Genomic DNA, 11161 nt, shown 5'->3' with positions numbered 1-11161 from the left:
TAAAACAAATAGTTATAATATTTAAGCTATAATGATTAGGATTTTCAGAATATTGTTACAATAATATATTATTTAATGTTCATTAAAATCATGAATTATTTATTCAGTTGACGTCACCTATGTACATATATTTTTCAATGAATCGTATTGAAAGACCTTGAGGGAAACTATATAAAACCAACACTTCTAATTCACTATGCTGTTCACGGATAAACTTACAACAAACAAGATGCTCTACGCAATTTGTGCATTCATCGTTGTAGTGTTTGCATTTAGTGCAGCAGAACAAGTGCCTCTTCGTAAGTATTTGGAAACTTTGCATTTAAAAAATATCACAACACTATCCTATTAATAAAAAAAAACAATAAAATGTCTTTCATTCACCAAACAATTATACAATTAATAAATTAATATAAATACATAGCAAATGTATAATTTCTAAATTATATTCAAAATACTCTTACTCCACAGGTTTTTTTTATTTCTGTTACTGTTATTCTATTTTTATTTCTATCTAGCGCCTATCACCATCTGTAAACGAAATTCAGATAATTACTCTGACTGTTTAAAAGCTGCGATAAAGGAAGCATGGCCACAATTCGTTAAAGGTATACTTCTTTAAAAACAATTAATTTGCTTATATTATTTACATGTTTTCCAAACAATTAAATTATGCTTATAAACGCTGTAAAATGTTATTTTAATATTTTGTTAAATTAACTTTTTTGATTGTTAAATTAATTATAACAGAAATAAAACTTTCATTAATATTATGTAATTATCATAAATTTTTATAAATTGATTAAATTAAGTCTAGACAGAATAAAAAAAATTGTAATATATATATATTTCACTAATTTTATCAATTTTAATATATATATATACGCAATTACATATTAAAACACCGATACTAATATTGATATATTTATTACGACAGGGCTTCCAGAATTCGATTTTCCATCCTTGGATCCAATAACTTTTGAATTTGGTAATGCAGTATTCGATAACGGTCCAATACACGGAGTGGTAAACGTATCAAATTTCATTATTGAGGGTTTTGCAAAAACACGTTTTTTGGGTGTGAGATCGCATTTTGACGATAAAATTTTTCAATTGGATATTGACATACAAATACCACAAATAGCAGGTTCTGGTGAAGTTAACGCAGTAGGCATTCTAGGAGGATTCAGAATGGGTGGCAACGGTAAAACAATACACTTTGTGCATTTTTTTATCGAAAAATATTATAATATCATATTTCTATTGTTATTACAATTTATGCGATAGGGCTCGTCAACGTAACTTTGGAAGATCTCCATGGAACATGGATCATGAAAGGCCACGTAGCAAATGATACATGGACTGTAGAAGATTATTATGCAGCTCCTTCACCTAAAAACATGAAGGTGTATTTTGAAAATTTATTCAACGGCAATAAAGAGCTCAGTGAGTACATTAATTCAAATATATTTCTCAAATATTAAAAATTAATAATTCATGACTTTACAAAGAAAACTTCTATTAAATTTTGTATACATATTATGGAGAATACAAAGCTGTATTATTCAAATTCAGGCTTGATTAGTTTTTTTCTGGAAACTACATTATCACATATAAATTTTTATTTGCAGATGATCTTGCCATGGTTTTTGTAAATGAATATTGGCCGTTATTATATCGAATAATAATACCGATAGGAGCCGACACATGGAACCCGTGGTTGTGCGATTTGGTCAATCGTTTCTTTTCTAAAGTTTCTTTTAAGGAAATATTTCCATAATACTTAAATACTTTTATTCATTAAAAAATTAATTTGGACTTTGCGAAAAATTTAGTATGCATTCAATCATGCAAATGCAAAAATTAGATCAAATAACAAAAATTTTAGGTTCAAAAAATTGTAAGTTACATTTAAGTAATCGGTTATTTGTAAGTCGCGTGTAAAATTGTATGTCTCGCACAATTTTAATCATAAGAACAAAAATTATTACAATATATCTAAGTAATCTTCACTTTATCGCATTTTTAAAGATGTTTTCATATGTTAGTAAAAAAACACTAGTGTATTAAATATACAAAAAAAAATAAATACATAAAGTTTTTGTTATGTTAAATACTTTTGCCTTGTGCATATCTATGCATTAATAGAAATCTTGTTTAAAAACACCTTGACTGCAATAGCTATATAAGTCTAGCATATATCATTAATTTATTATTCGCCGACCAACTCTCAACAAGCAAGATGTTCTACTCAGTTTGTATATTCAGTGCTGTAGTGTTTGGATTTAGTGCAGCAGAAGAACTTCCACGTCGCAAGTCTTTGACAATTTTAAATATGTTTAAATAATTATTTGTATTTTAATAATATAAATATAATAATATTTATTATTCTAATAAACAAGAACAAAAATAAGCTTTCTTTCTTTAAGTAACATGTACATTTAATAAATATAAATATTTGAGAAATATTTTGTTCTGAAATCATAATCGAAGCATTTTTATTAAAAAAAAACCGACATTTTATACTTATTATTAATATTAAACACTGATTTTATTTTTGTTTAGTGCCATTTCCAACCGTGTGTAAACGGAATTCAACCAATTACTCCAATTGCTTAAAACTTGCGATAGAGGAAGCATGGCCGAAATTAATTAAAGGTATTTTTTGTTTAAAAAAATAACATTAATTTTACATATACAATTGCTATAAAATGTTGTGGGACATTTTTATAAAATTAATTAATTATTGTAGTAGTAAACTTTAATAAATTTTTGTAAATGCATCAAATTATATATCTAAACCAAGTAAAATATTTTAAGTTACTTAAATGTTATAAGCTATTTTAAAATATTAATTCTTATATTGCTCATTTATTCTAACAGGACTTCCAGAATTCGATTTTCCACCTTTGGATCCAATGACTTATGAATTCGGAAGTGCTGTGTTTGACATAAATGCAATACATGGAGAAGCAAATGTATCAAACTTTGTTTTTGAGGGTATGGCAAAAACTCGTTTTGTTGCTGTGAAAGTGAATTTTGTTGATGACAATTTCCAAGCAGTAGTTGATTTACAAGTACCAAAACTAGCTGGTGCTGGTGAATATGAGGCAGTAGGTACTCTAGCAGGGTTCAGAATAAATGGCAAAGGTAAAACAATAAACTCTACATACTTTACATAAGCAAAATAATTTTGATTGTGTATATGGCTTCAATACATTATCTGTACAATGTATTATATAATTTGACAAAAATCAATAAAATCCGTATAAAAATTTTTAATCAAAATCAAATTATCAGTCAATCAAAATAATTATGACAGCTGTATATATTTATTGCAATATATAGAAATGTATTGCAGCATTTCTTCAATTTTTAAAATTTCTATTAATTTATTAAGTAAAAAAAATGTCAAATATCAAAATAATTATTTGATCAAAAAGATAATGTAATATCTCTATTATTGTTATTACTTATGCGATAGGATACTTTAACCTGACTGCAGAAGATATCAGTGGACCACAGATCATAACAGGCTATGTAGCAAATGATAGGTTGATTATAGAACATGTCATTGTAGCTCCGTCAATTAAAAACTTAAAGGTCTACTTCGATTTATTTAATAGCAATAAAGAGATTAGTAAGTATTATATTCTCTTAAATATAATTCTATATTTTATTACTTTTTCTTATATGTACAGAATCATCTCACAACAGAATAAAAGCACCTATTTTATTTAATATTTTAAAAGATATAAGCTTTATTTATTTTATAAATAATAATATGTCTCTATAGAACAATGATATATATAAAAAAGCAATAATTTACTATGATAAATTCAATGCCTTTTGAAATTAATTAGAGATATAATATCATGCAATTAAATATTTATATATTTGATTAATTTTATAAATTGAATTGTAAACTAAATGTATTTTCTCTGTATTGTGTCTCAAATGCTCCTTTAAATAATGTTTTAACTTATCATCCAAGAACTTCTTATCTAAGAGAATACATTGATCAAGGTCATCCGCTATAAATAAATCCGACTAGTTGACATTATACATTATTCAGAAAATACATTATATAATTCTGAGGATAATAATTCTGAACATAGCAATCTGAATTAGACATTAAATTTTATATTGCAATTTCAAATTAAAATACTGGATATAAAATGGCTTTTTTTATACATTAAAAGTTATTTATATTTTTTTATGTACGTCCTAAGATCTTTCCGAAATATATTGTTATATATCAATTTCTATTTGTAGATGATCTTATCTTGACATTCGTAAATGAATACTGGCCGTTCTTATATCGAGCTGTATTGCCAACAGCAACCAAAGTATGGGAGCCATGGTTGTGTGATTTGGCCAATCGCTTCTTTTCGAAAGTTTCTTTTACGAAATTATTCGCATAATACTTATATACCATTTAAGATATTCATTAAAAAATAAATTTAGAATTTGTAAAAAATTTAATATACATTCAAATACAAAAATAAGGTCACATAACAAAAATTTTAGATTTCATAAATTGTAACCGTCACATTTAAGTAATTGGCTAATTGTAAATCGCATGTATAATTCTATATCTCGCACGGTTTTAATGATCAGACAAATAAATTTTACAATATATCTAAATAATCTTTATTTCATTGCAATTTTTAAAGAAGTTTTTATATGCTAGTTACAAAATACTTAAAACTTTCTAACTTTATTCTTTAGATATTTAAAAATGTTAAAAGTATTAAATATATAAAAAAAAATAGAAATACAAATTGTTTGTTATGTTAAGCACTTTTGTTTCTTATGCATATTTATGCATTAATAAAAATCTTGACTGCAAAAATTATATAAATCTAGTATATATGATTGATTGATTATTCGTTGAACAACTCTCAACAAGATATTCTACACAGTTTGTATATTCAGCATTGTAGTGTTTGGATTTAATGCAGCAAAAGAACTCCTACTTCGTATGTCTTTAAGAATTTCAAATATATTTAAAAAATTATTTGCTTTTTAATAATATAAATATAATATAATAATATTTATTATTTTAGTAAAAAAGAACAAAAATAAGTTTTTTTAAGCAATATGTACAATTAATAAATATAAATATTTGAGAAATATTTTGTTTTTAAATTATAGTCGATACATTTTTATTTTTATAAAACCGACTTATTACACTTATTACTACTATTATTACTCTGATTTGATTTTTGTTTAGCACCTGTAACCATTTGTAAACAAAATTCAGTTAATTACTCTTGATTGTTTAAAAACTGCGATATAAAAAGCATAGCCACAATTTCTTAAAGGTATACTTCTTTCAGAACAATTAATTTAATTATAGTATTTACATGTTTTCCTAACAATTAAACTATGCATAGTAATCGCTGTAAGATGTTATTTTAATATTTTGTTAAATTAACTTTTTTGATTGTTAAATTAATTATAACAGAAATAAAACTTTCATCAATATTATGTAATTATCATAAATTTTTATAAATTAATTAAATTAACAAATAATCTGGTATAAAAGAGCGAAAAGAGCCGTTGCTATAATATGCTATAATATGCTATATATGCTTTTATAATATAGCTGAATTTTTGTAGCACGAACACCTAGCAACGGCTCTTTTCGCAATACACTCTGTGCATTTTTATCAAAAAAACATTATAATGTCACATTTATATTGTTATTATAATTAGTGCGACAGGGTTTGTCAACGTAACTTTGGAAGATCTCCAAAGAACATGGATCATGAAAGACTACGTAGCAAATAATACATGGACTTTAGAAGATTCTTATACAGCACCATCAACTAAAAAAATGAAGCTGTACTTTGAAGACATATTCAACAGCAATAAAGAGCTCAGTGAGTACATTAATTCAAATATATTTCACACCTATTAAAAAATAATGAAAAAAAATGTCATGACTTTACAAAGTAAACTTCTATTAAATTTTGTACACATATTATGGAAAATACAAAGCTGTATTATTCAAATTCTGTCTTGATTACTTTTTTCTGGAAACTACATTATTACATATAAACTTTTATTTGCAGATGACTTGCCATGACTTGCCATGACAAATAAATACTGGTCTTTATTATTTCGAGTAATAATGCCGATAGGAGACAAAACATGGGACCCGTGGTTGTGTGATTTGGTCAATCGCTTCTTTTCCAAAGTTTGTTTTACGGAAATATTTCCATAATATATACTTATATACTTTTTATTCATTAAGAAATAAGTTTAGACTTTGCGAAAAATTTAGTATGCATTCAATCATGCAAATGCAAAAATTAGATCAAATAACAAAAATATTAGGTCCCAAAAATTGTATGTTGCATTTAAGTAATCGGTTATTTGTAAGTCGCGTGTAAAATTGTATGTCTCGCACAGTTTTAATGATAAGATCAAAAATTATTACAATGTATCTAATTGTAAGTAATCTTCATTTTTTTGCAATGTTTAAAAAAGTTTTTATACAGGGTGTCTGGCAATAATCGCCCCACTGGTCATATACAGGTAGAGGAGGTCAAATCGAGTAGAAAAGTCCTTTACCATTTTTTGATTTTTGTAATAAGTACTAAGTAATTAACGAAAAAAGATTGGTGAATCCGTGCAAGTAAAGCGCGCGCAGCGAGAAGGACATCCTACTGCTATGCGATCACTAGGCGCGCGATGAAGCGTTGGGAGGAGCGCTCTACAAATGACAATGGCAACATACGAGCGGCGCGTAACGCTAAATTTTTGTGTCCTAGTGATCGCGTAGCAGTGGGACGTCCTTCTCACCGCGCGCGCTTTACTCGCGCGGATTCGCCGATCTTTTTTCGTTAATTACTCAGTACTTATTATGAAAATTAAAAAATGGTAAAGGACTTTTCTACTCGATTTGACCTCCTCTACCTGTATATGACCGGTGGGGCGATTATTGCCAGACACCCTGTATATTAGAAAAAATAGAAGATATATTAGAAAAAATAGAAGAAGAAAATATATACTAATGTTTAAAGTATTAAATATACAAAAAAAATAAATACACAAAGTTTTTATTACGTTAAGTATTTTTGCCTTGTGCATATTTATGCATTAATAGAAACCTTGTTTATAGAAACCTTGACTGCAAAAGCTATATAAGTCTAGCATATATCATTGGTTTATTATTCGCCGACCAACTCTCAACAAGCAAGATGTTCTACTCAGTTTGTATATTCAGTGTTGTAGTGTTTGGATTTAGTGCAGCAGAAGGACTATCACTTCGTATGTCTTTGACAATTTCAAATACGTTTTAATAATTGTTTTTTCATAATACAAATATAATAATATTTATTATTTTAACAAACAAGAACAAAAATAAGTTTTCTTTTTTAAGTAATATGTACATTCAGTGCCGGTTTTACCACTAGGCATCACTAAACAATTGACTAAGGTCGTCACGAGAAAAGGATGCACCCATCCGTCGCTAAAAACAATGAACGATTTAAACATTTGCGAAATGAATCAAGTTTTCTTTATGTGGGAATTGATCAAACAATTTTTACAAAAATCGTCGAAAAAACACATGTTGAAAGAGACAAGTAAAGTAAAAATAATTTCCAAATTTAATTACAAATATTTAAATAAACGTAAAGAATTTATTAGCGTTTTAAATAAAATAATTAGTTGCTGATGCTAGCTTTCTTTGAATTTTAGGATTAGATTGAGTTTGCCACGAAAATAATTTGCATAATATCAAAATATTGCCTAGGGGCGCACTGATTCTGAAAACCGGAACTGTGTGCATTTAATAAATATAAATTTAAGAAATATTTTGTTCTCAAATTATAATCAAAATATTTTTATTAAAAAAGAACCGACATTTTATACTTATTATTATTATTATACTCTGATTTTATTTTTGTTAAGCATCATTTGTAACCGTTTGTGAACGGAATTCAACCAGTTACTCCAATTGCTTAAAACTTGCACTAGAGAAAGCATGGCCGGAAATGGTTAAAGGTATTTTTTGTGTAAAAAAATAAATTTTACATATACAATTGCTATAAAATATTGTAATGTGAGACATTTTTATAAAATTAATTAATTATTGTAGTATTTAAACTTTAATAAATTTTTGAAAATGCATCAAATTATGTATCTAAACCAAGAGTAAAAGGTTTTAAGTTATTTAAATGTTAAACTATTTTAATATATTTATTCTCATATTGCTCTTTTATTCTGACAGGACTTCCAGAATTCGATTTTCCACCTTTGGATCCAATGACTTATGAATTCGGCCAAGCTGTATTTGACATAAATGTAATACATACAGAACTAAATGTATCAAACTTTGTTTTTGAGGGTATGGCAAAAACTCGTTTCGTTGCTGTGAAAGTGGATTTTGTTGATAACAATTTCCAAGCAGTAATTGATGTACAAATACCAAAAATAGTTGGTGCTGGTGAATATAAAGCAGTAGGTACTCTAGCAGGGTTCAGAATAAATAGCAAAGGTAAAACAATAAACTCTATATTTTCTACACAAACAAAATAATTTTGATTGTGTATATAGCTTTAGTAGATTATCTGTACAATGTATTATATAATTTGACAAAAATCAATAAAATCCAAATAAAAATTTTTAATTAAAGTCAAATTATCAAAATAATTATGACAGCTGTATACATTTATTGCAATATATAGAAATGTATTACAGCATTTCTTCTATTTTTTAAATTTTTATTAATTTATTATGTAAAAAAATGTCAAATATCAAATATCAAATATTTTATTTGATCAAAAAAAGTAATGTAATATCTCTATTATTGTTATTACTATACAATAGGTACTTATTTTAACCTGACCATGGAAGGTATCAGAGGACCACAGATTATAACAGGCCATGTAGCAAATGATAGATTGATTATAGAACATGTCATTGTAGCTCCGTCAATTAAAAACTTAAAAGTTTATTTCGATTCTTTTAATGGCATTAAAGAGATTGGTAAGTATTATATTCTCTTAAATATAATTCTATTTTTTATTACTTTTTCTTAAATATACAGAATCATCTCACTACAAAATAGAAGTACATATTTTATTTAATATTTTAATAGATATAAGCTTTGTTTATTATATAAGTAAAAATATGTCTCTATAGAACAATTACATATAAAAATAGCAATAATTTACTATGATGAATTAAATGCCTTTCAAAATTAATTAGAGATATAATATCATGTAATTAAATATTTATATATTTGATTAATTTTATAAATTGAATTGTAAACTGAATGTATTTTCTCTGTATTGTGTCTCAAATGCTCATTTAAATAATATTTTAATTAATCATCCAAGAACTTCTTATCTAAGAGAGTACATTGATCAAGGTCATCCGCTATAAATAAATCCGCTATAATATAAAAACTAGTTGACATTATACATTATTCAGAAAATACATTATATAATTCTGAGGATAATAATTCTAAACATAGCAATCAGAATTATACAATATATTTCATATTGCAATTTAAAAAAAAATTACTCGATATAAAATGACTTTTTCTATATATTATAAGTTATTTATATTTTTTCATATACGTCCTAAGATCTTTCCGAAATATATTGTTATATATAAATTTCTATTTGTAGATGAACTTATCTTGATATTCATACATGAATATTGGCCGTCCTTGTTTCGAGTAGCATTACCAACATTATCCAAAGTATTGGACCCGTGGTTGTGTGATGTGGCCAATCGCTTCTTTTCGAAAGTTTCTTTTACGGAAATATTTCCATAATACTTATATACTGTTTAAGATACTTATTAAAAAATAAATTTAGATTTTGCGAAAATTATAGTACATTGAAATACAAATGTTAAGTCACATAACAAAAATTTAGATTTCATAAATTGTAACCGTTACATTTAAGTAATTGGCTAATTATAAATCGCATGTATAATTCTATGTCTCGCACGGTTTTAATGATCAGACAATAAAAATGATACAAGATATTTAAGCAATCTTCATTTCATTGCAATTTTTACAAAAGTTTTTATATGTTAGTTACAAAATAAAGCTTAAAGCTATTTAACTTTATTTTTTAGATATTAAAAAATTTTTCTAATATTTAATAAATGTTAAAAGTATTAAATATATAAGAAAATAATAGGAAAATAAGAAAATAAAAATACAAAGTTTTTGTTATATTAAGTACTTTTGTTTCTTATGTATATATTTATGCATTAATAGAAATCTTGACTGCAGAAATTATATACTTCTGGTATATATAATTGATTGATTATTCGCCACTCTTATCTTAGCCACACCAATTCTTATCAAGATGTTCTACGCAGTTTATATATTTAGCATTGTAGTGTTTGGATTTAATGCAGCTAAAGAACTCCTACTTCGTATGTCTTTAAAAATTTTAAATATGTTCGAAAAATTATTTGCATTTTAATAATATAGATATAATAAAAAAAATATTTATTATTCTAGCAAACAAGAACGAAAATAAGTTTTTTTAAGCAATATGTACAATTAATAAATATAAATATTTGAGAAATATTTCATTTTTAAATTGTAGTCAATACATTTTTATTCAAAAAGAACTGACTTTTTATACTTATTACTGTTATTATACTCGGATTTTATTTTTGTTTAGCACCTGTAACCATCTGTAAACGGAATTCAATCAATTACTTCATTATATATTGTTTAAAACTCGCGACACCGGAAGTTTGGTCAAAAATTGTTAAAAGTTTATAATATTTAAATTTTTGTAAATTTTTATAAATAAATCAAATTATGGATTTTATATTGGATCATGAATTCAATTTAAAATAAAATTACTTGATATAAAATATCGTTTTTTATATGTTAAAAGTTATTTATATTTTTATTATATATCTTATTGTTAGGGTATTTCCGAAATATATTGTTATATATAAATTTCTACTGTGGTTAAGTGGTTTAAAAAATACTTTCAAAAATCGTATATTTTTAAAAGTATTTTTTTCAAAACTGTTCTCGTAAAATTGAAATTTATACTTTTATATTATAAATTTAAATTTATACATTTTTTATATATTTATTGGAAAACGTAACCAAACTCCAAAATTTAAAATAAATTAATTTACGAAATTTTAGCGTTTTATC

At 25.4% G+C, this 11161-nt stretch overlaps 3 protein-coding genes across 4 annotated transcripts; all 3 read left to right on the top strand.

Annotated features, from left to right (window-relative positions):
- Positions 1–137: 137 nt before the first annotated feature.
- Positions 138–2114, top strand: LOC105668039 (protein takeout-like). Its single transcript, XM_012360210.2, has 5 exons — positions 138–299; positions 519–608; positions 938–1204; positions 1288–1446; positions 1632–2114. The coding sequence occupies exons 1-5, from the start codon at positions 197–199 to the stop codon at positions 1778–1780; spliced, it is 768 nt and encodes a 255-aa protein (XP_012215633.1). The 5' UTR covers positions 138–196; the 3' UTR covers positions 1781–2114.
- A 103-nt stretch (positions 2115–2217) lies between these two features.
- LOC105668042 (uncharacterized) lies at positions 2218–4650 on the top strand. Of its 2 annotated transcripts, none has more exons than XM_012360214.2 (5): positions 2218–2312; positions 2566–2658; positions 2884–3150; positions 3485–3640; positions 4276–4650. In XM_012360214.2, exons 1-5 carry the CDS (start codon positions 2243–2245, stop codon positions 4422–4424), a joined length of 735 nt encoding a protein of 244 aa, XP_012215637.1. In that variant the 5' UTR covers positions 2218–2242; the 3' UTR covers positions 4425–4650. The 2 variants fall into 2 exon arrangements, with proteins under 2 accessions (XP_012215637.1, XP_012215638.1); XM_012360215.2 differs by having other exon boundaries at positions 2226–2316.
- Positions 4651–4754: 104 nt separating this feature from the next.
- LOC137000908 (uncharacterized) lies at positions 4755–10014 on the top strand. The gene is made up of 7 exons (XM_067358501.1): positions 4755–5888; positions 6081–6205; positions 7133–7281; positions 7927–8019; positions 8246–8512; positions 8845–9003; positions 9651–10014. Exons 3-7 carry the CDS (start codon positions 7212–7214, stop codon positions 9797–9799), a joined length of 738 nt encoding a protein of 245 aa, XP_067214602.1. The 5' UTR covers positions 4755–5888; positions 6081–6205; positions 7133–7211; the 3' UTR covers positions 9800–10014.
- The last annotated feature ends 1147 nt before the right edge of the window (positions 10015–11161 follow it).

This window comes from Linepithema humile, chromosome 6, assembly GCF_040581485.1.
Source record: "Linepithema humile isolate Giens D197 chromosome 6, Lhum_UNIL_v1.0, whole genome shotgun sequence".
Classification (NCBI taxonomy): Eukaryota; Metazoa; Arthropoda; class Insecta; order Hymenoptera; family Formicidae; genus Linepithema; species Linepithema humile.
This window is presented reverse-complemented; position numbering and strand designations above follow the sequence as displayed.

Bases quoted from the DNA above. Each gene is read 5' to 3' on its own strand.
- LOC105668042 (XM_012360214.2), top strand. From the start codon at position 2,243: ATGTTCTACTCAGTTTGTATATTCAGTGCTGTAGTGTTTGGATTTAGT. The intron at 2,659-2,883 runs GTATTTTTTGTT...TTATTCTAACAG, and splicing joins ATGGCCGAAATTAATTAAAG to GACTTCCAGAATTCGATTTT. The intron at 3,641-4,275 runs GTAAGTATTATA...TTCTATTTGTAG, and splicing joins TAATAGCAATAAAGAGATTA to ATGATCTTATCTTGACATTC.
- LOC137000908 (XM_067358501.1), top strand. From the start codon at position 7,212: ATGTTCTACTCAGTTTGTATATTCAGTGTTGTAGTGTTTGGATTTAGT. The intron at 8,020-8,245 runs GTATTTTTTGTG...TTATTCTGACAG, and splicing joins ATGGCCGGAAATGGTTAAAG to GACTTCCAGAATTCGATTTT. The intron at 8,513-8,844 runs GTAAAACAATAA...ACTATACAATAG, and splicing joins GTTCAGAATAAATAGCAAAG to GTACTTATTTTAACCTGACC.
- LOC105668039 (XM_012360210.2), top strand. From the start codon at position 197: ATGCTGTTCACGGATAAACTTACAACAAACAAGATGCTCTACGCAATT. The intron at 300-518 runs GTAAGTATTTGG...ATTTCTATCTAG, and splicing joins AGCAGAACAAGTGCCTCTTC to CGCCTATCACCATCTGTAAA. The intron at 1,447-1,631 runs GTGAGTACATTA...TTTTATTTGCAG, and splicing joins CAACGGCAATAAAGAGCTCA to ATGATCTTGCCATGGTTTTT.